Source organism: Muscardinus avellanarius (assembly GCF_963383645.1).
Source record: "Muscardinus avellanarius genome assembly, chromosome: 21".
NCBI lineage: Eukaryota > Metazoa > Chordata > Mammalia > Rodentia > Gliridae > Muscardinus > Muscardinus avellanarius.
The window spans coordinates 15,807,064-15,833,295 of record NC_137807.1 but is presented as its reverse complement, the minus strand read 5'-3'; the positions used below and the strand labels follow the sequence as shown (position 1 = coordinate 15,833,295).

The following is a 26,232-nucleotide window of genomic DNA, read 5'->3' as shown; positions in this document are numbered from 1 at the left end:
GTTCAAAGCAGCCTCAGCAGCTTAGTGAGGCTGTTGGCAACTTAGTGAGACCCTGTTTCCAAATAAAAAATATAAAATAGGTCAGGAGGTGTAGCATGGAGGTAGAAGGCCCCTGGGTTCCATCTCCAGTACCACAAAAAAAAGAAAAACTGACTTTAAATTACTTCAGTGTGACAGTTCATTGGGATAGTAGGGTTATGGCTAGAGGTTGGGATTTCTTGGACGTCCGCATATGGGAATTCAGCCAGCAGTTAGAGCAAGAATATAATGCTAATGCTTCTGTTATTTTGACAACTCTTATTGTTTCATATACAGCCGTCCTTTCATCAGCAAAATTGATAAAGGAATCATCAACCCTGTACAATTCCCTAATAAGTCAAAAGTAGCAGAATATTTGGAGTCATTTGTTTTGGGTACTATTATCACACCCAATTAATGCCAGGCTTGAAGAGTAGTTCAGAAAAATATGTTTATTGATCAAAATAGAGTTATGCTTAAATACTCTTCCCTTTGGGTGAAGTTGTGGTAGATTTTTATGACTCTTTGACACCCCTGTGTCTTGGACATGCTACTTTTGATTATGAAGATGCAGGATACCAGCCTGGAGACCTTGTAAAAATGGATGTCCTACTGAACGGGAATATTGTCGAGGAGCTGGTAACTGTTGTACACAAAGACAAAGCACACTCTTGGCAAAACCGTATGTGAACGTCCAAAGGATTCACTTCCTAGACAGTTACTTGAGATAGCAGTTGAAGCTGCTATTGGAAGTAAAATCATTGCAAGAGAAAATGTGAAAGCCTACAGGAAAAACGTTAAGCTGGTGATATTACCAGAAAAATGAAACTTTTGAAGAGACAAGCAGAAGGGGGGGGGAAGCAAAGGAAAATTGGCAATATTGAAGTTCCAAAAGATGCTTTTATAAAAGTTTTGAAAATGCAATATAATAACTTGTGTGAAAAAAAAAGAGCTGGGATTCAAGAGACTGAGACAGGAGGATGCAGTTTGCATATAGCCTCAGCTACTTAGGGAGGCCCTTTGCGATTCAGTGAAACCTTGTTTCAAAGTAAAGAATAAAAAATAGGGCTGGGGGGGTGTGGCTTGGAGGTAGAATGCTCCTGGGTTTAATCTCCAGTACTACATACATACATACATACATACATACATACATACATACATACATAAATAGATGGTCCCCTCTGGCTGGGCATGGTGTCAAGCACCTATAATCCCAGTACTTGGGAGGCTGAGATGGGAAATGCAGGTTCAAGAACAGTCTCAGTAATTTAGCAAGATCCTCAGCAACTTGTGAGGCTGCTTCAAAATTTAAAAATCAATAACATAGGGGTTGGGGCGGAGCTCAGAGGTGTGGCGCCCATGGTTCAGTCCCAGCAGCACACACAGAGACAGTCACCTCTGATAAGGAACGGAAGCCTCTGCTCCGGAGGACTGGCCCAGTGTGTTGAGGTGTGGATGTCTTTGGAAAATACATTCTCTGAGCACAATGGTACATGCTTGGGATCCCAGTACTTGGGAGACTGTGACAGGAGGATCATAGGTTCAAGGCCAGTGCAAGGTAATTTAGCAAAACCCCGTTTAAAAGTAGAAAATAAGTAGGGCATAGTGGAACATACCTGGAATTTCAGTACTTGGGAGAATGAGACAGGAGAATGGTAGGTAAGCGTTTGGAGGGTGGGCAGAGAGAAGTATAGCTCGAAGGTAGAATACCCTGGGTTTAATGCCCAATGCCACACTTAATTAATTAATTAATTGATACATTCATTAACAAATAGAAAGGGCTGGGAGTGTAACAGAGTGTTAGGATACCACCCTCCCCATTCAGTCCCAGAACGTGTGTGCACGCACACACACAAGAAAATACATGCTGTGGGCGAGTCACCACAGGATTCATCTCTAGGACATTCATTTGGGAGTTCCTGCAGACCTCTGGAGGAAGGCAAGCAGCCGTGGCCTGACCAGACTGCAGTGCGGTGCCACGCTCTGCGCTGTCTGCCTGTGAAGGCGCGCTCCCTGGGGTCCTTGTCTGGCTGATAGAATAGAGACTGCCCTAGCCAGCACGGCTTCCAGAGCCTTCAGATGGCTCAGGCAAGGGTGGCCCTGGCCACTTGGCAGCCCTGCTGTAGCTGCCCGTGTACATGTGAGCAGTGACCGCGTGGAGCAGATAGGCCGAGGCTCCTTCCTTCACCCAGCCTGGCACAACCTGCCCCTGTACCCTCTACTGTATTTCTCCATTTTGGTACTGGGGATTGAACCTAGAGGCATTCTACTCCTGAGTTCCAACTCCAGTCCTTTTTATTTTTTATTGTGAAGTAGAGTCTCTCTAAGTTATTGAGGGTCACACTAAGTTGCTGAGGCTGGCCTCAAACTTGTGGTCCTCCTGTTTCAGTCTCTCAAGTACTGGGATTACAAGTGTGCACCACCACTTCCGGCCCTTTACTACTTTCTTTTTTTTTTCCTTTGTGGTACTGGAGATTGAACCCAGAGGCATTCTACTACTAAGCTATACCCAGCCCTATTTTATTTTTATTTTGAAACAGGATCTCGCTAGGTTGATGAGAGGCCACTGTTCTCCAAGCTGTAGTCCTATCTCAGCCTACCAAGTACTGGGATTACAGGTGTGTACCACCATGTCCAAAGACAGATAAACACCAAACAGCTGAAAAGTCAGCCTCCCATTCTCTTCAAGATTACTTTCTGAAACAAAGACACAGTGAGTCACAAAAAATAAATATCAGCTCATATATGGTGACACTTTACTTGAGTGCTTAAGGAAACAAGGGTTTCTTTCTAGCTGGGCGTGGTGGCGCACACCTGTAATCCCAATACTTGGGAGGCTGAGAGAAGAGGGTTGCAGGTTTGCAGCCAGCCTCAGCAGTTTAGCAAGACTCAGCAATTTGGTGAGACCATTTCCAAATAAAATAATAAAAATGGACTGGAGGTATAGCTTGGAGGTAGAATGCCCCTGGGTTCAATCTCCAGCACCACACACACCAAAAAAAAAAGGTTTTTTTGCTTGCAGGGGAGGTGGGGGAGGGACACTGGTTATCGAACCCAGGAGCATTTTACCCTGTTTTGTATTGTTTTGTTTTTTGTTTTGCTTTTTACTTTGAAACAGGGTCTTGTTAAATTGCTGAGGCTGGCCTCAAACTTAAGATCCTCCTGCCTCAGCCTCCCAAATACTTAGATTACAGGTGTATACCACCATGCCTATCTTTTTGGTGGTACTGGGGTTCCTGGAAGCCCTTCTACCTTTGGGCTACACTGCTAGACCCATTTTTTAATGTATATTTTTATTTTGGAAACAGGGTCTATTAAACCAGCACAGCTGGCTTCGAACCTGCGCAATCCTCCTGTCTCCGCCTCCCAAGCATGGGGATTACAAGCATGCGCCTCCACACCATGCCTATCTTAAAAAGGTTTCTTAAGAGCCCAATAAAATGTTACAAATCCAGTTGTCATGAGAGACCTTCAGCCAGGCCTGTTTACTGAGTTCTTACAAATTGGATTACAGGTCACGAGTAATGCCCCAGATTAGGGACAAAGAATGGACATGTAATGGAAGCGGGTATACTAATGCATTCTGGTAAAATATTTCCCAAAATATACCCGTTCCATTCTGGTCCCTCCTCTGTAAAGTAGACAAGCTGCCACATCGTGTGTGTGTGTGTGTGTGTGTGTGTGTGTGTGTGTGTGTGTGTGTGTGTGTGTGTGTGTTAGCAGGGATGGAGCCCAGGGACATTCTACCTCCGAGATACAGCCCCAGTCCTATTTTTTAATTCTTGATTTTGAAACAGGATCTCACTGAGTTGCAAAGGGCCTCACTCAATAGCTGAAGCTGAGGCTGTCTTCAAACCATGATCCTCCTGTATCAGCCTCCCAAATACTGGGGTTACAAGCGTGCACCACCACACCCAGCTAGCTGCCATATCTGTTTGCAGAGAAGGAACTAAACCGAAAGAGGTGAAGCAACATCTCAGAGACCCAAGGCGAGTAAGTAGCAGGACTTAGATCTTCCAGCTCCAAATCTTGAACTTCCCATTTTGTATGCACTAGTTTTGTGAGAGCAGTAAATGGTACATCTGGTAGCTGAATATATGTTTGCCCAGGTGCCGCTCAGTGCCCTCGCTGACACTCCCCTTCCTCCCAGCAGAGACTCAGGCCATTTCACCCAGAGCTGAACTGATTGCTTCAGATAGAGAAGCCATGAAGCTCCTGAAGCTACGGGACAGTGAGGGACAGGTCATAATTCACAGAAACCCGAGGTGTGGCAATGCACTCACAGGCAGAACAGAGCCCTGTCTATTTTTAACTTCTGAGCCTATTTCAAGCCTTTACTTTGGCTAGGAACTTGATTTCCTGACACATCTCTAAAATATCCCTATCTTGGGTTAAATTAGGATTCCTGAGCAGGAATCCCAGTAGGATAAGCAGGTTTGGTACTAACCCAGAATCCTACATCAGCACACAGATGATGGGACAGGTTGTTAGGCTTCATTCTGAGGTTTTTTTTGAAAAAAACATTGTAGAACTGTTGCCTTCCTTGTAATGGTTTGGGATGTCGCTGTGGGTTCTTGTTCTTAGCTAGTTTAAAAAAAAATAGCCAGAGATGGGTGTGGGAGTGGCTCACGCTTATAATCTCCCCACTTGGGAGGCTGAGACAGGAGGATCGCACAGGTTTGAAGCCAGCCTCAGCTACTCAGTGAGGCTCTCAGCAACTTAGTGAGACCCCGTTTCCAAATAAAAGTACCACAAAAAAAAAAAAAAAACTAGCCGGGCGTGGTGGCGCACGCTTGTAATCCCCGCGCTTGGGAGGCAGAGACAGGAGGATCGCGCAGGTTCGAAGCCAGCTGCGCTCGCTGGCTTAGGAGACCCTGTTTCCAAATAAAAATGTAAAAATAGGTCTGGGAGTGTAGCCCGGAAGTAGAAGGGCTTCCAGGAACCCCAGTACCACCAAAAAAAAAAAAAAAAACAAAAACAAAAACAAAAACAAAACAAAACAAAACTAGAACTACATAGCTGCAAGCTTAAGCAAAGTATTATTATTACAAAGATAGAAAGAAGGGACAGAACAATCAAAGCACTGCACCAGAGGGACATAGTGCCTTAAAAGTAAGACACTGAAGTCTCTGAACACATAAATCTTTTATTTTAAGAATTCATTATCTCCTTTCTCCCATCCTGCTTAGCCAAAAGCAGGTGCAGGCCCGTCAGCTATCTCTGCTATGTAAGCCTTTTCATTTAGCCCTTTTTGGTTCATCCTCACAGGAGCAGACAGATCTGACATCTCTGATCAAAATGTGTTACTTGGTTAGCAAGCAGGGGCTACATGGTATATGCTTGCTTTGTCTTTAGTTTTATTTTTACTCTTAAGTTGTTTTTTTGTGTTTTTTTTTGTTTGTTTGTGGGGTTTTTTTTGTTTTTTTTTTTGTTTGTTTGTTTTTTTGGTGGCAGTGGGGGTGGAATCAAGAGGCTTTCTACCTCTGGGGTGTACTTCCAGACCTATTTTATATTTTATTTGGAAACAGGGTCTCACTAAGTTGCTGAGAGCCTCACTAAATAGCTGAGGCTGGCTTCGAACCTGCACGATCCACCTGTCTCGGCCTCCCAAGCGTGGGTATTACAAGCTACTCTTTAAGTTTAAAGCATATATTGTCCACCTGTGTCCTTGGTGAATTCTCAGCTTTGCCTTATCTCTGTCATAATTTACTTATGTGAAAACTTGTTTTATAATAAAGACACAGGAATATAGTCTTTTAAAGTATGGGTTTTAGGGAGCTATAACTTTTGTGTTGTTAGTAATTACTATTGGATTAATAGAGCTTGCTTTTTATCTTTTAACTTTGGTCTAAAATGTCGTGAGAGTATATATAATTCTTCTCTAAGTGTAGGTGTTTGTATTTTAGCATTCTGTATTCAGGGTTTTTTTGGGGGGATTGTGTTTATCTGTGTATGTGTGTGTGTGTTTTACTGGGGATGGAACCCAGGGGCATTCTACCTTCGAGCTACACTCCCAGCCCTATTTTTTATTCTTTATTTTGAAACAGGGTCTCACTGAGTTGCAAATGAGCTTACTAAGTAGCCGAGGCTGTCCTTGAACCCCTATCCTCCCAAATGCTGGATTACAAGCATGTGTCACCACACCACTTTTGGCTGACAAAGGTCAATCCTGGTTGCAGCCTTTGGCTGACAGCTTAGAGACAGAGAAAAGGACTTTATTGTTTTGCCTAAGTATAAAAACTTATTCTTGCCAGGCATGGTGGTACACACTTGTAATCACTGCGCTTGGGAGGCTGAGACTGGAGGATCGCACAGGTTCGAAGCCAGCCTCAGCTATTTAGTGATGCTCTCAGCAACTTAGTGAGACCTTGCTTCCAAATAAAATATAAAATAGGTCTGGGAGTATAGTCCGGAAGTAGAAAGCCTCTGGGTTCCACCCCCAGATGGGTTGGGTAAGATTATAGAGAGGCAAACAACAGTTTTACCAGCCAAACCTGGTTTACCATTTTCAAATAGCTGTTTTTCGTGTGTGTGTGTGTGTGTGTGTGTGTGTGTGTGTGTGTGTGTGTGTGTTACTGGAGATTGAACTCAGGGGTATTCTACCTCTGAGCTACACCCCCAGCCCTATTTTATTTATTTATTTATTTATTTATTTATTTATTTATTTATTTATTTATTTTTGTGCATGTGGGTCTGGGGATATAATCCAGAGGCATTTGACCTCCAGGCCACATTTCCTGCCCTATTTTTAATTCCTTTTTTTTTTTTTTTTTTTTTTTTTTTTTTTTTTTTTTTCCGGTGGTACTGGGGTTCCTGGAAGCCCTTCTACCTCCGGGCTACACTCCCAGACCTATTTTTTTTTTTTTTTACATTTTTATTTTGGAAACAGGGTCTCCTAAGCCAGCCCACGCGGCTGGCTTCGAACCTGTGCGATCCTCCTGTCTCTGCCTCCCAAGCGCGGGGATTACAAGCTTGCGCCACCACGCCCGGCATGCCCAGCTATTTTTATTCTTTATTTTGAAACAGGGTCCCACTAAGTTGTGGAGGGCCTCACTAAGTAGCTGAGGCTGCCCATGGACCCAGATCCTCCTGTCTCAGCCTCCCAAATACTGGGATTACAAATGTGTGCCACCATGCCTGGCTACCCTCAGCCTTTTTTATTTTATGTTGAGACAGGATCTTGCTAAGTTATCCAGGCTGGCCTTGAGCTTGCAAGCTTCCCGCCTCAGCCTCCTGAGCAGCTGGGATTGCAGTTATATGTCACCACGCCTAACAAAAAAAGGTTCTATTGGAGCACAATCGAGCCCATCCCTTTATGTAACATCTGGTGCTACTTTTGCGCTTTAGTGGCAGACTTGAACAGTTGTGACAAATCAGATTGCCCACACACAAAAAGAATTAAAATATTTAGCCACAAACAAAAATAATTGTGGACTCTTGGGCTAGATGATTTGCAGGAAACTTGTAGAATCTGTGGTTTTCTGTCTGGGAGTCTGCTCTGGGTACTCAGTTGTTTGTTCTCCCATCTTGCTCCTGTTGCACCTCGCTTCACAGCTGCCACCGTCCCAGAGCAGAGGACTGTGACCCTGGACGTGGACGTGAACAACCGCACAGACCGGCTGGAGTGGTGCAGCTGTTACTACCACGGGAACTTCTCCCTGAGCGCAGCCTTCGAGCTCAAGCTGCACTGGATGGCGGTGACCGCCGCCGTGCTTTTCGAGATGGTGAGGCCGGCGTGCCTGCTCGGGCTTTGGTCCCCCTCAGGGGGGCAGAGGGAATGCTCTGTAGATTCAAGGAGTTTCCATTATTTGGTTCAGGTTCCTATTACCTTTCCACTCTACTGAAATAGCTTTGGCCAGGCGTGGTGGTACATGCCTATAATCCCAGTACTCGGGAGGCTGAGACAAGAGGATTGCAGGTGTGAGGACAGCCTAAACAACTTAGTGAGGCCCTGTTTCAAAATAAAAAACAGCCAGGTGTGGTGGCACACGCTTGTAATCCCAGTACTTGGAAGACTGAGACTGGAGGATCCGGTTCGCAGCCAGCCTCAGCTACTTAGGCCCTCTACAACTTAGTAAAACCCTGTTTCAAAATAAAGAATAAAAAATAGGGTTGGGGGTGCAGCTTGAAGGTAGAATGCCCCTGGGTCCAATTCCCATACCATCAAATAAATTGATTAACAAATTGTTTAATTAAATGAAAATTTTAAAAAAAATAGGGCTTAGTGTGTAGATCAGAGGTAGAATGCCCCAGCCGGGCGTGGTGGTCTAGGTGTATAGTTCAGAAGTAGAATGCCCCTGGGTTCCATCCCCAGTACCGCAAAAAACAAAAAGGAGGTAGTCTGACTCTGGGTTCAATCCCTAGTACCACAGTCAATCAGTCGATAAATGCCTTAATTTTCCCCCCCTTTGGTACTGGGGATGGAAGCCCTTCTACCTCCGGGCTACACTCCCAGACCTATTTTTTATTTGGAAACAGAGTCTCTTAAGCCAGCACGGCTGGCTTCGAACCCGCGCGATCCTCCTGTCTCCGCCTCCCAAGCACGGGGATTACAAGCGTGCGCCACCACACCCAGCAAATGCCTTAAGATTTTTAAAGGGAAAAATTCAAACAGTATAGATAAGGGTTCTCGACCTCAAGATGGGTCACTCCTGGGGTCAGAGCGTTCTCTGATTTGGGATGTTATCCTGTGTTTCATAGGATATTGAGCAGCATCCCAGCCAGTCATAGTCGTGCCAGTTGCACATCCCCAGAGAGAGAACCAGACATGTCTCCAGAGATGGGCGTGTGTCCCCAGAGAGTGGGAGTGTTGCCTCTAGCTGAGAAACGCTGGTATGGAGTGAACGTCTCTCATCTTGTGTGCTGAACTTCCATCTAAAAGCAAACACCAAACCGGGTGTGGTGGTGCACACTCGTAATCCCAGCATTCGGGAGGATCGCAGTTCATGGACAGGCTCTGCTGCTTAGGCCCTTTGCAACTCAATAAGACCCTGTTTCAAAAAAATAAAAAAATAGGGCTATGGATGTAGCTCAGAGGTAGAATGTCCCTGGGTTCCATCCCCAGTACCACAAGAAAGAAAGAAAGAAAGAAAGAAAGAAAGAAAGAAAGAAAGAAAGAAAGAAAGAAAGAAAGAAAGAAAGGAAGGAAGGAAGGAAGGAAGGAAGGAAAAGGAAGGAAGGAAGGAAGGAAGGAAGGAAGGAAGGAAGGAAGGAAAACATCACTTAGTTTAGTATAACGGGGTGGTAGCATTGGGTGCATGCTATTTACAGAGTGTTTCCCTCTTTTTTTCCCCCTCCTTTTGATACTAGGGATTGAATTCAGGGGCATTCTACCTCCAAGCTACACCCCTGGCTCTTTTTTTTTATCTTTCATCTTGAAACAGGGTTTGTACCTGGTTATTTTTCCTATTACCTGTATGTTTTTCATATTAGCACAGACAATTCTGCCTTTGTTTGTTTGGATGGGTGGGCTAGCTTTCTTTCTCTTTTTCTTTCTTTTACTGTGGATTGAGCCCTGAGATATTCTTCCTCTGAGCTAGTCCCTCCGCCCTTATTTATTTTGAAATAGGGTCTTGCTAAGTTGCTGATCTGGCCTTGAACCTAAGTTCCCAAGTACTAGGATTATAGGCCTGCACCACTGTGTCCAACCCTGTTTGGGTTGATCCTTCCCTTTCCCCCACCCTCCCATCTCCCTTCCTGGAAAGAGAGTTATTTCAGTTTTCTTTCTTTTCTTTTCCTTTCTTTCTTTCTTTTTTTTTTTTTTTTCTGGTATATGTGTGTGTGTGTGGTTCTAGGGATTGAACTCAGGGACACTCTACTTCTGAGGCACACCCCCAGCCCAACTGTTTATTCTTTATTTTGAAACAGGGTCTCACTAAGTTGCAGAGGGCCTCACTAAGTAGCTGAGACTGGCCACGAACCCAGATTCTCCTGCCTCAGCCTCCTTGTAATCCTCAGCTGGGATTACAAGCGTGCGCCACCACACCTGGCCTTGTTTCAAGTTTTGGTTTTTTTTGTTTTTTTTTTGTATTGTTTTAAGTGCGGCAGCATATGTTATTATTTGTACCATAGTTTACTTAATCCCCTATTGAGAATTACTGCTTTTATGAGTTCTTAAAAAAGGGCGATTTTGCTCCCCAGGGGTATCTGGCAGTATCTATAGACTTTTTTACTGGTCACTCATAATGTTTCCCCTATGGGGTACTACTAAAATCTAGTAGAGAACAGAGTTGTTGCTCATCATCCTAGAAAGTATAGGACAGTCCCTAAACAGAACAAGCTGGCCCAAGATGTCACGAGTGCCAAGGCTACGAAGCCTTACTTTAATCAGTCTTCCTGCCTGTCTGCCCCCGGTCCTTCCCAGTCGACCTCTCCAACCAGGCCACTCACTACTTTTGCACTAAGAAGCCATTACAGGCCACTGCCCATTCCACGCCCTGTTCCTATTAGAATAAACATTCCTAAACAGGTGTGGTAGAGCATCCTTGTAATCCCAATACTTGGGGAGGCTGAGACAGGAGAACTGTAGGTAAAGGGCCAGCCTCAGCAACTTAATGAGACCATCTCAAATAAACATAAAAAGGGCTAAGGAGTAACTCAGATGTAGAATGCCCCTGAGTGCAGTCCCTGGTACCAAAAAGAGAAAAAATGATAGCCAGGCATGATAGTGTACACCTGTAATTCTAGTACTTGTGAGGCGGAGACAGGAAGATTACAGGTTCAGCAACTTAGAAATAAAATGGTAGTGTACACCTGTTTCGAAACAAAATACAGAACTGGGAATGATGGTGCATGCTTGTAATCCCAGCATTTGGGAGGCTGAGACAGGAGGATCATAGTTCCCTGCCAGCCTCAGCTACTTAGTGAGGCCCTTTGCAACTCAGTGAGAGTTTCAAAGGGCCTGTTTCAAAATAAAGAATAAAAAAATAGAGCTAGGGATGTATCTCAGAGGTAGAATGCCCCTGGATTTCATCCCCAGTACCTAAAAAATATAGGCCAGGCATAGTGGTGCACACCTATAATCTCACTACTTGGGAGGATGAGACAGGAAGATCACAGGTTTGAGGCCAGCCTTGACAACTTGGCAAGGTTCTCAGAAACCTAGGAAGACCCTGTTTCAAAACAAGAAATAAAAATAGGGTGAGAAGTCTAGCTCAGAGTTAAATTCCCCTGGGTTCAATCTCCAGTGCCATGAAAATAAATACATACATACATACATACATACATATGGCTAGCATGTATCTCGGAGGTAGAACACTCTTGTATTCAATACCCAGTACTATTAAAAAAAAAAAAAAACTGGGCAAGGTGGCACACACTTGTAATCCCAGCATTTGGGAGAGTGGGACAGGAAAATCATAGTTCATGAACAGCCTCAACTACTTAGTGAGGCCCTTTGCAACTCAGTGAGACCCTATTTCAAAATAAAATAAAAAATGGGCCTGGGAGTGTAGCTCGGAGGTCGAATACCCCTGGGTTCCATCCCCAGTACCGCAAAAACAAACAAAAACAAGAATAGACCCTCCTTTGCCAAGCTGTTGATGTTCCTGGAGTCCACTTAACCATCATTCCAGTCTAGACTCCTTTAATACACTCTGATCCTGCCAGACCGAATTCTGAGTCCCACTCTGCTCCCATGGGGCCTAAACCTCTTTCATTGCACAGCTGAGAACAGCTGGAAAATTCACAAAGAGTTTACTCAAAACTGGCAAATGACCCAAGAGGAGAAAGCACAGCTCTGGCCAGCAAACTTCTTGTCCAGAGTATGTAGGTCCAGTTTATCCCGCAACATAATGGTATCCTGGGGAAGAGTATTGTCTGGGGCTGGGTCTGCCAGGCTCAAATCTATCTCCATATATGGCATTAGCATTTTCAAGGATGCTTCCCTCGGAAAGACTCTCATCCAAGGAGTATCCTTAAGATCCAGGTCCAAAAAGATAGCAGCTGCTCCTTCTGCCCAGCCCTTCCCCAACTGGCTGGCACCAGAATGACTGCTCCCTCCCAGCAGAATGAGCCCTCTGACCCACCAGGCACAAGCACTGGTTGTAGGCCCTGCCAGCTAACTGTATCAGAACAACATGGCCAGCATCAGAGACACTCTGGCATGTATAGAAACATTGCACAGGAAGAAGAGTGTTTACTCTGATCCAGGAATTTAGCAGATGTCCTTGCAAAGTATACTTTTTTTTATCTACTTGAGTAAAGCCCACTGAAAGATACAAATGCCTTTATCATTATTTGGGGGTTTTTTGTTTGTTTGTTTTTAGGGTTTTGTTTTGTTCTTTAGGTTTTGTTTTGGCACTAGAGATTGAACCCAGAGGCATTCTACTTCTAAGCTACACCCCCTGCCCTTTTTTTTTTTAATAGAATCTTGCTATTTAAAAATAAAATAACTCAATATAAGTGAGTTTTTTGTTTTGGGGTTTTTTTTAGTACTGGAGATGAAACCCTGGGGCATTGTACCTCCGAGTTACACCCCAGCCCTATTTTTTAGTCTTTTTTTTTTTTTTTTTTTTTTTTTTTTTTTTTTTTTTTTTGAGACAGGGTCTCACTGAGTTGCCAACAGTTCTCCAGTCTCCGCCTCCCAAATGCTGGGATTACAAGCATCCGCCACCATGCCCTGCCTAGTGAGTTATTATTAAAACATACCAAGATGCTGACTTATGTTAAGTGCATTACTATTTTAAGGCAATGTCTACATTTATTATAAGTCAGATTATAAGGATACATATTACCTAAAATAAAAACATTGCTGACTAAGCCTTAGGAATTAATTTAGTCAAACTGGAGATCTGGTTTTATTGTATTCTTGTTGTTATGAGTGTTCTTAGGGGGAAAAAAGCTGAGTAGTCCCTTCAATTTTTTACATAATCATATTTTTTTAAGTCAAAATATGGCCCAAACTGTTTTTGTTTGTTTTAGAGATAGACTTGCTATGCTATCCAGGCTGGCCTCTAACTCCTGGGCTCAAGTGATCTTCCTGCCTCAGCCTCCCCAGTAGCTGGTAATACAGGCGTGCACTGTGCACCATCATGCCAGACTTACATCTTTTTGAAATAATATAAATAGCACGCTTGTAATCTCCAGCTTGGGAGGCTGAGACAGGAGGATCACGCAGGTTCGAAGCCAGCCTCAGCTACTTAGTGAGGCTTTCAGCAACTTAGTGAGACCCTGTTTCCAAATAAAAAATATAAAATGGGTCTGGGAGTATAGCCCGGAGGTAGAAAGCCTTTGGGTTTCACCCCCAGTACCACCAAAAAAAAAAAAAAGAAATAATATAAAAATACTCTGGGCGTGATGGCACATGCTGTGTGTGTGTGTGTGTGTGTGTGTGTGTGTGTGTGTGTGTGTGTGTGTGTGTGGTACTGGGGGTGGAACCCAGAGGCTTTCTACCTCCGAGCTATACTCCCAGACCTATTTTATATTTTATTTGAAAACAGGGTCTCACTAAATTGCTGAGAGACTCACTGAGTAGCTGAGGCTGGCTTTGAACCTGTGTGATCCTCCTGTCTCAGCCTCTCAAGTGCTGAAATTACAAGCATGTGCCACCACACCTGGCTTGACACATGCTTTTAATCCCAACATTTGGGAGGCTGAGACAGGAGGATCACAGTTCAAGGCTAGCCTCAGCTACTTAGTGAGGTCCTTTGCAACTCAGCAAGACCCTGTTTCAAAATAAAGCACAAAAAATAGGAGTGGGGGTGTAGCTCAGAGGTAGAATGCTCCTGGGTTCCATCCCCAGTATTGGGGGGGGGGAATATATGTATATGTATATATGTATGTATACACACAGAAATTGTATGTACACACACACACACACACACACACACACACACACACACACACGATTACAGATTCGTGGCCAGCCTCAGCAATTTAGTAAGGCTCTCCAACAACTTAGGCCCTGTTTCAAAATTAAAACAATAGGGGCCAGGCATAGTGGCGCATTCTTACAATCCCAGCATTCAGGAGGCTGAGACAGGAGGATCGCAGTTCGCGGACAGCCTCTGCTACATAGTGAGGCCCTCTGTAACTTAGTGAGACCCTGTTTCAAAAATAAAGAATAAAAAAATAGGGCAGAGGGTGTAGCTCGGAGGTCAAATGTCCCTGGGTTCCACCCCCAGACCAGCCCCCCCAAAAATTAAAACAATAGGGTTAGGTGTGAGCTCAGAGGTAGAATGCCCCTGAGTTCAATCCCCAGCACCACAATAATACACACACATACACATGCTGAGCATAGAGGTGCACACTTGTAGTCCCAGCATTGGGGAGGCTAAGACAGGATGATCACGGTTCATGGCCAGCCTCGGCTACTTAGTGAGATCCTTCGCAACTTAGTGAGACCCTATTTCCAAATAAAGAATAAACAATAGGACTAGGGGTGTAGCTAGGAGGTAAGAATGCCTCTGAGTTCAATCTCCAGCACCAAAAATAAATAATAAAATAATATAAATATCAGTCAACCTATAACTGGAAGCTACTTTGGTATGCTGATGTTTTTATTTTATTTTATTTTGGTGGAACTGAGGATTGAACACAGGGCCTTACGCATAGATGCTAGGCATGCCTCTACGATAAAGCTACATTCCTAACCCCAGGATTTTTTTCTTTTTCTTTCTTTTTAAAATATACATCAGAGCCGGGCGTGGTAGCGCATGCCTATAATCCTAGTACTTGGGAGGCTGAGACATGAAGATCACAGGTTCATGAACAGCCTCATCTACTTAGTGGGGCCCTCCACAACTCGATGAGACCCTGTTTCAAAACCAAAAAAAGGCTGGGGGTGGGTGTATCTTGGAGGTAAAATGTCCCTAGGTTCAATCCCTAGTTCTACAAAAAAAGAGCAAAGAAGAGGAGGAGGAGTAAGAAACCTTGAAGCTGGGTGTTTTGGGTGCATGCCTATAATCCTAGTATTTGAGAGGAGACTGAGACTGGAGGATCACAGATTCGTGGCCAGCCTCAGCAATTTAGCAAGGCTCTCCAACAACTTAGTGAAGCCCTACTTCAAAATAAAAAAGTAAGACGGACGTGGTGGCGTACACTTGTAATCCCAGTACTTGGGAGGCCGAGACAGGAGGATTGCACAGGTTCAAAGCCAGACGCAGCAACTTAGTGAGGCTCTCAGCAACTTAGTGAGACCCTGTTTCAAAATAAAATATAAAATAGACCTGGGAGTATAGACTAGAGGTAGAAAGCCCTGGTACCACATGTGCCCCAGTACCACCAAAATTAAAAAAAAAAAAAAATGGGGCCGGGTGTGAGCTCAGAGGTAGAATGCCTCTGAGTTCAATCCCCAGCACCACAATAAAGGAAAGAAGAAAAGAAAGCCCAGAGCTGCAGACACTCGGGCAGTGAAGAGGAGCCCGCTTCCCGTGTGCTCATCTGGAAGTAAAATTGCACTTTCTCTTATCAAGGACTGGGCTGGACCAGTGACCCTGCCAGTCACTGTGCCTGCCGCAGGTCTGCTCCTTGGGAAGGATTTTCTCTTGTCCGAAAGAACTTGTAGGTGACACTGTTTTTGTGCTTTCCACCAGGTCCAAGGTTGGCATCGAAAAGCGACCTCCTGCGGCTTTCTGTTGGTTCCGGTGCTAGAAGGCCCTTTTGCACTGCCCAGTTACCTGTATGGTGATCCCCTACGAGCTCAGCTCTTCATCCCTCTCAACATCAGCTGCTTGCTCAAGGAGGGCAGTGAACATCTGTTCGATAGTAAGAGATACTTTCCTCTTTTAGAAGTTCTATCTTGGCAAGTGAGACCTCACCCCAGAGATACCACTCTGAGTATATCATCAACAGAGGCTAGTGAAGAGAGTGAGCCTCTATGAGGGCCCCAGAGTATCTGAGTTTCCACCCTGGCTCTTCATGTAGTAGCTGGCCCTGGGCAAATCACCTAACACCTCTGAGTCTCAAAGTTCTTATTTCTAAACAGCTTTGGCCAGAGCTACCTTGCCGACTCAAGAAGGCTGTCCTGGGGCCTGAGCCACAGGTGGGGAAGGGCGTCATGCACAGTAACTCTCAGCACTGCTCTTTTCCCTCACCTTCCTGTGTCCTGCAGCCTAACTGGTCTGGAACCTCATAGGAGGCTTACATATGCCATTCTGTACAGAAAGGGGGGCATTGAAAGCAAAACAGGAAGCAAAAAAACACATGTGCTAAGGTGCCATGTGTCAACTCTTGGAACCCTTCCCTGCATGTGACTTGAGTCCTGCGTCTCAAGGAAGATAGCAGAGCTCAGTGGACAGCAGGACCCAGTTCAGAGCCCTTCCCTTTAGAACAGGGCTGTCAATCAGAAAGGGAGAACACAAGGCTTGACCCCACCACTTGAACTAGTCTCCGAGGGTTAGGACAGATGAAAGCACTCTGCTTCACACAGCACACCACTCTTTCACTGAGAGGTCATTGCAGGTGTCATATATGTCGCTCCCAAAAAGCTTTCCATGGCTACTTGGAAGAAGTGTTTTGAAAAAGAAAGCCAATGCCATGCGTGGTGGCTCACATTTGTAATTCCAGTACTTGGGAGGCTGAGACAGGAGGATTGCAGGTTTGTGAACAGCCTCAGCTACTTAGGCCCACTGCAACTTAGTGAGAAGCTGTTTCAAAATAAAGAATAAAAAAATAGGTCCTGGGAGTATAGCTCAAAGTTAGAATACCTGTAGGTTCAATCCCCAGTGCCACCAAAAAAAGAAAGAAAGAAAAGCCAGAGTTTATGCCAATATCTCACGAGTCCTCAAATACAAAGATTATAAATGTGAAAGAAATAACTTTTTTGGTATTGGAGGTTGAACTGAAAAGCATTTTACCTCTGAGCTACACCCCTAGCCCTGACTGTTTGTTTGTTTTGTTGTTGGTTTTTCTGCAATACTGGGGATGGAACCCCAGGGGCATTCTACCTCTAAGCTACACCCCCAGCCCTATTTTTTATTCTTTATTTTGTAACAGGGTCTCACTAAGTTGCAGAGGGCCTCACCAAGTAGCTGAGGCTGTCCTCAAACTGCGATCTTCCTGTCTCAGCCTCCCAAATGCTGGGATGACAAGCACACGCCACCACGCCTGTCTTATTTTTTGTTTTGAAACAGAATTTCACTAAGTTGCTGAGGGACCTCACTAGGTTGCTGAGGTTATCCTCGAATATGCGATCTTCCTGTCTCGTCCTCCCAAGTACTGGGATTACAGGTGCGCAGCACCAGGCCTGGAAAGAAGTAACAGTGTCAGGGAGATGCGCTCTTCCCCTGCCCTTGGGAGTCTACCTCAGTTGACAGCAGAAAAGCAGCCCAGAGAGTGAGGAGACGCTGCCAGGTGGAGTGGGCCAAGTTCAGCAGCCCTGCGCTTGTCACAGGACAAGCTGCCCTAGTGGTGCAAACAGCTTTTCTCTTTTTTCTTTTCTCTTTTCTTCTCTTTGTCTTTTTGGTACTGAGAATTGACTCTAAGGATATTCTACCTCCATGCTATAACCCCTTCCTTTTTATTTTTTTATTTTGAAACAGGGTCTCACTGAATTGCCAAGGCTGGCCTCAACCCTGCAATTCTTCTGTCTTAGCTTCCCAAATACTGGGATTTTTCTCTTAAAGGCTGATCTATATAATTTTTGTTTATACTTGAAAAATATTTTGGGGTTCCAGGTGGGCCCCACAGAGCCTCTCTCTGCCAAGGCCTATACATTCTGAGATTCCCAACGCTTACAAAGTTCCCTACACACACACACACACACACACACACACACACACACACACACACACACATTCTGATGTAACCTCACAGCATGGCTGAGAGAGAAGCATGGCTGAGAGAGAACCATGTGTGGAATTCCAAACTGCAGTATGGCTATCAGACCTTTTTGGGGTACTGGGGATTGAACCTAGGGGCACTTTACCTCCAGGCTATACCCCCAGTCCTATTTTTTATTTTGAAATAGGGTCTCACTAGGTTGCAATGCGCCTCACTAAGTAGCTGAGGCTGGCTATGAACTTGCAATCCTCCTGTCTCAGCCTCCCAAGTACTGGGATTACAACTGTGCGACACCACACCTGATTCTCCAAAGTGTATTTCTATAAAGTATAATACCCAACTTCAGACCTTTTTTATTCTCATATTAGGGATTGAACCAAGGGGCATACTACCTCCAAGCTATACCCTAGCCCTATTTTGTATTTATTTGTTTTATTTATTTATTTTATTTTATTTGTGGGACAGCATTGGGGATGGAACCCAGGGGCTTTCTACCTCCAGGTTACACTTCCAGACCTATTTTATATTTTTATTTGGAAACAGGGTCTCACTATGGGCTTCACTTCAGGGTCTCACTGAGGGCTTCACTATGTAGCTGAGGCTGGCTTTGAACTTGCAAGATTCTCCTCTTTCAGCTCCCAAGTACTCGGATTGCAAGCATGCACCACCATGCCTGGCTCCTACGTTTTTATGTTTATTGAGGCTCTTACTAGGTTGATGAGTTTCCCTACTTGCTGAGGCTGTCCTCAAACCTGCAATCCTCTTGTCTCAGCTTCCCAAGTACTGGACTTAAAGGTTTATGCTACCACACCTGGCTTTGTCAGACAATTTTAAACCAGGCAGCTCCTTGTTATGAATATATACTGAGGGATGAGAGATCTTACATTGTCTACAAACCCGAGTTCCACTTCACTGCAACCACACAAGATTGCTTACAGAGTTGTCTTTAGAGGACATTTTTATGAGAATTGATGGTTTTTCCTGCTGTTTGTTTTATGTTTTTTGTGTTTGTTTGTTTGTTTGTTTGTTTGTTTTTTGGTGGTACTAGGGGTGGAACCCAGAGGCTTTCTACCTCCGGGCTATTTTATATTTTATTTGGAAACAGGGTCTCACTAAGTTGCTGAGAGCCTCACTAAGTAGCTGAGGCTGGTGCGGGGATTACAAGCGTGTGCCACCACACCTGGCTTTTTCCTGCTGTTTGTAACCCAGCCTTTAAGACCGACATCCTTAATTGGTTGCCATGGTTATAGCTGAAGAAAGGAGCCCTGGTTTAAAGAAATAAGTACTCAGATCTAAAAATCTTTTTTTTTTCTTCTGTGACTCCTTTCTTCCTGCTATCTCTGCTTCCTGTAATAGTGAATTCAGAATCTTAAAAACCTGACAATAAGAATATGCTGTGTGTACGTGTGTGTGTGTGTGTTTCCTCACTAAAGCCGAAGCCCCTTTTTCTTTTTGATTCTCTATTTGTCCAGAATCTTCAAATCTACTTTAGATAGAAAGTTCCAAACATGGAAGGAGTAACAGAGTCACCCGGGCACCCCTAGTCTTTCTGGCATTTGTGCAGTTGATGGCCCAGCCCTCAGCGCCTCCATCCCAAGAGCAACCCAGCTCTGCCACCTGTTGCTATGTGACGGCTGCCCAGCCCTCCCACGCTCTTGGCTCCTGGTCCTCAGCAGCAGCCCTGAAGATGGGCCAGGGTGATGCAGGAGGCCGCTCTCTCCACGCCCCTGCCCAGCCAACTCACTTTCAGAAACCCATTTTTATATTTACCTGCTTCAGTGTTCCTAGCCCTAAAATGAAGCTTGTAATATCACCTTTGGGGGGGGGGCACTAGGAATCGAACCCAGGGGCATTCTACCTCTGAGCTACATCCCCAGCCCTAATTTATTTTATTTATTTTTAAATTTTGAACCAGGGTCTTGCTAAGTTGTGGAGGGCCTCACTAAGTTGCTGAGACTGGCCTCAAACCTGCAATCCTCTCTCAGCCTCCCAAATACTAAGATGACAGGCATGCACCACCACACCCAGCTTCTCCTTTCTTTATAGGGCGGTAGAAGATTGGCAATATAAAAACTTGGAGTGTGGCTGGGCGTGGTGGTGCACGCTTGTAATCCCCACACTTAGGAGGCGGAGACAGGAGGATCGCGCAGGTTCGAAGCCAGCCTCGCTGGCTTAAGAGACCCTGTTTCCAAATAAAAATATAAAATAGGTCTGGGGGTGTAGCCCAGAGGTAGAAGGCTTTCCAGGAACCCCAGTACCACCCAAACAGAAAAAAACCATGGAGTTTGTTGTTTCCTAGAAGACACCAACATGCACCATGTTTTGTGTTTGTACTCTGATGTGCTCCTTTCTGTTTTTGGCGTAGGTTGTCATTAGAGTGAGCCTTACACTGAGTTCTGGTGACTCAGCTGGCTCCTGAGGACTCCTCGCCTTGTTTTGGTACTGGGGATTGAGCCCAGGGCACTGTACCTCTGAGCTGTAAGAACAGGGTCTCACGTTGGCGCGGCTGGCCTTTCTCCAAGCAGGGAGGGTGGGAAAGCAGAGCCTCAGCTCAGTGGGCCAGGTCTGCCAGGCGGGGCGAAGGCTGCGGAGCCCACTGCAGGGAGAACACAAATGGTGACCACTGCTCAGCACTTCACCGTTTCCCTTTCAGGCTTTGAACCAGAAACATACTGGGATCGAATGCACCTTTTCCAGGAAGCCATTGCACACAGGTCTGTCCTTCAGCAAGTGGGAAAGTGGGAAGGGATCTGTGTTGTCTCCAATAGCAGTTTCCAAAGTGAAGTCCGGTTTGTTTGTCATGAGGAAGGGGTCTGTCCACCAGCGACAAAATGGCTGCTTCTCTCCAGCAGGACTCTGGCTCCATTTCAGAGATGAGCACTACCCTGCCGGCTCTTGTAGCTGTTGTTTCTTAGGCTCATTGTCACCCTGCACTTGAGGGGATGTAGAGCTCTTGCCTTCTCTAATGAGGGCTAAGCCAAGCTATGCAGGAGATAACAAGAAAATCATAGCCAGACGTGGTGGCACGCACTTGTAATCCCAGCATTCGGGAGGCTGAGACCTGAGGATTGTGGTTCTCGGACAGCCTCAACTACTTAGGCTCTCCGCAACTTAGTGAGGCCCTGTTTCAAAATAAAGAATAAAAAATAGGGCAGAGGGTGTAGCTTGAAGGTTGAATGCCCCTGGGTTCCATCCCCAGACCTACCAAAAAAAAATGTTTTCTAAGAATTCTAAGATTTGTCAGAAGACCCATGACATGTGTTCAAAAGACAATGACTGGTTGAAAAGCAATAAATGAAGCCGGGCGTGGTGGCCCACGCTTGTCATCCCAGCATTCGGGAGGCTGAGACCGGAGGATCACGGTTTGCAGACAGCCTCAGCTACTTAGTGAGGCCCTCTGCAACTCAGTGAGACCTGGATTCAAAATAAAGAATAAAAAATAGGGCAGGGGCTGTAGCTCGGAGGTCAAATGCCTCTGAGTTCTATCCCCAGACCATCAAAAAAAAAAAAAAAAAAAGAAAGAAAGAAAGAAAGAAATGAGTTAGTAGATTTACTTATTTCAGTGCTGGGGATTGAACCCAACAGCATTCTACCTTTGAGCTACACCTCCAGCCTTATTTATTTTGAAGTGGTCTCACTAAGTTCAAGGCTGAGGCTAGCCTTGAACTTGTGATCCTCCCATCTCAGCCTCCCAAATACTGGCATTACGGGCATGTGCCACCAGACCTAACAGCTGGTAGATGTTTCTTGACATCTAACGTGGGTGCCAGGGCAAGCCTTCTGTGGGCTTGGCTGTCCCCTTGACTAGCCTGGGGGAAAGACATTGTCTTGGGCATCACTGAGTTGGTATCTGATTTCTGCTTCACATTAGTCATGGTAGAAAGCAAGCCTCCTCCTCTTGCTTCAGTCACCATCTGGTAACACCTTCCACGTCTCATCATCTCCTTGCTCTCGCATCTTCAGCTGTTACCACCTGTGCCCCCTACATTCCCACTCCCAGCCACAGGATGGAATCCAAATAGTTAAGCTCTCCCACCCAAGTGAGCTGTGGCCTACCTTACACTTGCCCTAGGGTCTGGACCCCATCAGGTGCTTAGTGAACACCTTAATGAATGCCAGGACAGCTGACGTCCTTCCAGGAGGGGGGCAGAGCAGATATGAAGCAGAGTGGGAGGAGCAAAGTGGTCAGGGAAAGAGGACCTGTGCCACCCCCACCAGTGCCTGGTCAAGTCACCGTGGAAGCTCCATGGAAAGACGGCCTGTGCCACCCCCACCAGTGCCTGGTCAAGTCACCGTGGAAGCTCCATGGAAAGTCCTGGAACTGCCGGCCCTCACTTTGTTGCCCTGCACAGGCTTTGGGGCTCAGTGAGCCCCCAGGGGACAGTAGCCCTGGAAGGCCCCGGCAGGTGACGAGCCGTGAGCGGCTCCTGCGCTGTTGGCCTCTGCACTGCTCAGCGGGTGGCGCTCAGGACAGGACCCGGATCTGCCAAGTCTGCGGCTTCATCACAGCCTCCTCTTCCTGGTCCCCTCCGCCCCCGCCCAGATCCTGGTCCTATTTTCCTCTGACTCGTTCTTTCCCACCTCTGATTTCCTCAAGCGTCCACTTTGTGATCTGACCCTCTGTCCCATTTACGCTCAGTTCTTTCCCTACCAGGGATTCCCAGGTTTCCAGATCTAGCCTAATTCCTCCTTTCTCTTCTTCCAAACATTCTCTTAATCTTTTATACTGATTCATAAGCCCTTAAAGGGCAAAGATAAATATTTCTCTATTTTTTTGTTTGTTTTTTTTTTCGGGTTTTGGCTTTGTTTTGTTGGTGTGGTGCTAGGAATTGAACCCAGACGCATTCTACCCCCAGATCTATTTTATTTCTTATTTGGGAAAAAGGTTTTGCTGAGTTGATGAGATTATCACTACTTGCTGAAACTTGTCCGCAAGTCTGTGATCCTCCTGCCTCGGCCTCCCAAGTCCTGGGATTATAAGTATGTACTACCATGACGGGCTTGGTTTTTGTACTGGGCCTTGAACCGAAGGGCATTCTACCTTTTTACCTCCAGCTTTCTGTATTTTGTTTTTGTTTTTGTTTTGCAGTACTGGGGATGGAACCCAGGGGCATTCTACCTCCAAGCAGCACCTCCAGCCACATTTTTTTATTGTTTATTTTGAAAGAGGATCTCACTAAGTTGCAGAGGGCCTCACTAAGTAGCTGAGGCTGGGTTCAAACTTGCACACTCCTCCTGTCTCGGCCTCCCAAATGCTGGGATTACAAGCATGGGCCACCACGCCCTGGCTATTTTTTGTTTTGAAGCAGGGACTCACTGTTACATTGTTGAGACTGGAGACCGACCTCAAACCTGTGATCATCCTGTCTTAGCCTCCGAAGCACTGAGATTATAGGTGTGTATTACCATGCCTGGTTTAAAATAGAAGTCTTTAATCCCAGCATTTGGGAGGCTGAGACAGGAGGATTGTGGTTCAGCCTCAGCTACTTAGGCCCTTTGCAACTCAGTGAGACCCTGTTTCAAAATAAAGAATAAAATAGAGGGCTGGGAGTGTAGGTTGGAGGTAGAATGCCCCTGGATTCCATCCCCTGTAAAAAAAAAAAAAAAAAAAAAAAAAAAAAAAAAAGTCTTTTCTGGTGAGAAGAAATGAGGCAAGAAGGCCCGGGAAGGCAGTGTCCTGAGTAAGCCAGCAGGAGGGCAGAGAGCACAGCTGCACCTGCACCTTTTTTTTTCCTACTGGAGGTTAGACCCAGGAGTATTCTACCTCTGAGCTACACCACTTCCCCGCTCCCCGCCCAATTTTATTTTTTATTTTGAAACTGGCTCTCCGAGGCTAGTCTCAAGGCTGCAATCCCCCTGTCTTAGACTCCCAAGCACTAGGATTACAAAGGTAATTCCGGCTGCAGTGCACATTTGCCTGTCCATTTAATTTGCACTTTTCTGTTTAATTTGACTTTGTGCTTTGGTAAATACTTATGGAACAGCAGTGTGAAGCAGCAGCTGGGATAGAGGATATGACACAGGACACCTGAGGGGCTCAGTCCAGGCTGGGAGACGGCACCGTTCCCCCGCCAGCTCTGCCCGCATCACTGCCTCCTTACATAAACCCTCAGACTTCGAGGGCAGAGCACATCTGTTAGCACGTCCTTTCCAGCTCTTAGCAGGTAGGGCTATAATAAATGTGCTTTATAGAAATAGAAAAACCAGGAATAGAGCAGCCAGAGACGAGAAGTGGGACAGAACAAGTCTCAGATGGAAACAGCTTCGCCTGCCCATGGCCAGCACGGGGCCCAGGTCAGCGTGCCTCGCTTTTAAGGAAACATTTCAGTTCAGCTACTTCATTTCTTTATAGTTCAGGAACCTTCTACATGCTTAGCCTGAGGTCAGTGGGGAAAGGGGAGTGTGAGTGTGAAAGCAAGTGCGTGTGTTGGAGAGGATGTGCGTTTGTGGGCGAGTGTGTAAATTAAGATGGGAAGCGGGGCTGGGTGGGTGCGCGGGCAGCCAGGACGTGAGGAGTCAGGCAGGCTGAGTGAAGGCGGGTTCCCACCTGAAGGCTGGGGGGCAGTGAGATGCCAAGGCACAGAGGAGGAGGCCAGGCCAGGAGCAGTGGCGCATGAGCACTTGGGAGGCTGAGACAGGAGGATTATAGGTTGGAGACCAGCCTCAGCTGCTTAGACTTTCAACAACTTAGCAAAGACCCTGTCTCGAATTTTTAAAAAATCAGAAAAGACTGTGGGTATATCCCGGGCTTAGCCCTCAGTAGGGATAAAATGTGTGGCAGGTTCTCGTTCACTTGGTGACATGGTGGACCAGGAGATTAGCGGTGGGCACAGGAGAGCTACCAGTGTTGGGAGGGCTGAGAGTGGGAACCAGAGAGGACAAAAATAAGCAGCCTACATGGTGTGTGTATCTGTGTCTGTGTCTGTGTGTGTGTGTTGCTGGGGACTGAACCCAGGGGCACTCTACCACTGAGCTACATCCCCAGTTCTTTTGGTTTTTTAAAACAGGTCTTCCTAAATTGCTAAGATGGGCCTCAAGCTTGTGATCCTCCTGCCTTAGCCTCCCAGTACTGGAATTACAGGGCAGCACCACTGCACCCAGCTTGCACGATCCATCTCGAATGAGATCTTTCCAGATCCCTTTTTCAGCTCAGGCTGCCAAGGCCTTACTGGCCAAACCCTGCCCTGCCATCCTGCTGAGGAGGCCCTAACCAGTGTGTCTTCCTGTCCTTCCTCAGGTTTGGGTTTGTACAAGATAAATATTCTGCCTCAGCTTTTAACTTCCCTGCTGAGAACAAGCCTCAGTACATCCACGTCACAGGTGAGCAGCCAGGTGGGTCAGCTGGGCTCCTGTGAGAGGCCGTGTGCCCTGAGGGGGACTGAGCCTGTTGGGAGGGGGAGGCCGCTGGCCCTGCACTGAGCCGCCTCAACACCCGGGCCCTTTGCCTTCAGGAACCGTGTTTCTGCAGCTGCCCTACTCCAAGCGCAAGTTTTCTGGGCAGCAGCGGCGGCGGCGGAACTCCACCAGCTCCACCAACCAGAACATGTTCTGCGAGGAGCGGGTCGGCTACAACTGGGCCTACAACACCATGCTGACCAAAACCTGGCGCTCGAGCGCCACGGGGGACGAGAAGTTTGCAGATCGGCTGCTCAAGGATTTCACAGACTTCTGCGTCAACCGCGATAATCGGCTGGTCCTGTTCTGGACTAGCTGCCTGGAGAAGATGCATGCCAGCGCCCCGTGATCCCGTGCCATGCCGTGCCACGCTGGCTGAACAGGCCAGGCCTGCGCTGGGATGGGCGTCCCGGCCAGGGGGGTCTCGGTTTGCGGGGAGCCGGGCCCATTACTTCTTTTTGGCCCTCCCACAAATACTGTTCTACTAGAGGAGATGTCGAAGCAGCTGCTGCCGCTCCCACCACCCTGATCCCACCAGCAAGTGCCCGAGCAGGCAGGAGGCAGATTGCCCGGGGAGGGCTTCAGTGTCTGAGAAAGGGGGTTGGCCGCCCCCGCGAATGTCCTTGGAGAGGGGCAGCTCCTGTTAGCATCCTCTCCCTCCACCAGTCCTGGAATAGTCAGGACGGGATCTGCTGTCTCTTGCCCAGGGGTATGCACAGTGTGTAAGATATTTCTGTGAAATAATGTACCATAGACTACACCAACTGTATATATCTGTACATAGCAGAAGCAAATAAAGCTCCAGGTGCAGCGTGTCTGTCCCCAGCCTCGTTCTAGCAACAGCAGTCCGAGGGCTTCCTTATGTTCCTTGAACCTGCAGTCCTCCTGTCGCGGCCTCCTGATTACTGGGATTGCACGAGTGCACTACCATGCCTAGCTGAGACCTGTTTCAGAGTAAAGTAGGGTTGGGAGTGTAACTCAGAGGTCGATGCCTCTATGTAAATAGTCATTATACCGTAGTATTCAGGGAATAGTGATAAGGGGAAGTCGGTACATGCTCATTTTGCTGTTGTTTGTGGGACTTGGGCCTGACCTCTT

General features: G+C 46.4%; 1 protein-coding gene and 1 pseudogene across 12 annotated transcripts in view; both read left to right on the top strand.

Annotated features, from left to right (window-relative positions):
- The window catches only part of DEPDC5 (DEP domain containing 5, GATOR1 subcomplex subunit), a gene marked incomplete at both ends in the record, with an annotated part of 155,196 nt that extends 129,713 nt beyond the window's left edge, over positions 1–25,483 (top strand). For 9 of the 11 annotated variants that reach the window (XM_080717557.1, XM_080717552.1, XM_080717560.1 and 6 more), the window contains 5 exons: positions 7,573–7,742; positions 15,552–15,723; positions 20,393–20,453; positions 24,977–25,059; positions 25,191–25,483. In XM_080717557.1, coding sequence (XP_080573683.1) covers positions 7,573–7,742; positions 15,552–15,723; positions 20,393–20,453; positions 24,977–25,059; positions 25,191–25,483 — 779 coding nt within the window. The remainder of the gene's footprint in view (positions 1–7,572; positions 7,743–15,551; positions 15,724–20,392; positions 20,454–24,976; positions 25,060–25,190) is intronic. The other 2 variants (XM_080717551.1, XM_080717559.1) reach the window with 1 other exon arrangement.
- LOC308277997 (translation factor GUF1, mitochondrial-like) lies at positions 198–7,387 on the top strand (annotated as a pseudogene). Its single transcript has 3 exons — positions 198–953; positions 4,128–4,283; positions 7,366–7,387. The product of its transcript is annotated as a translation factor GUF1, mitochondrial-like (transcript).
- Positions 25,484–26,232: the final 749 nt, after the last annotated feature.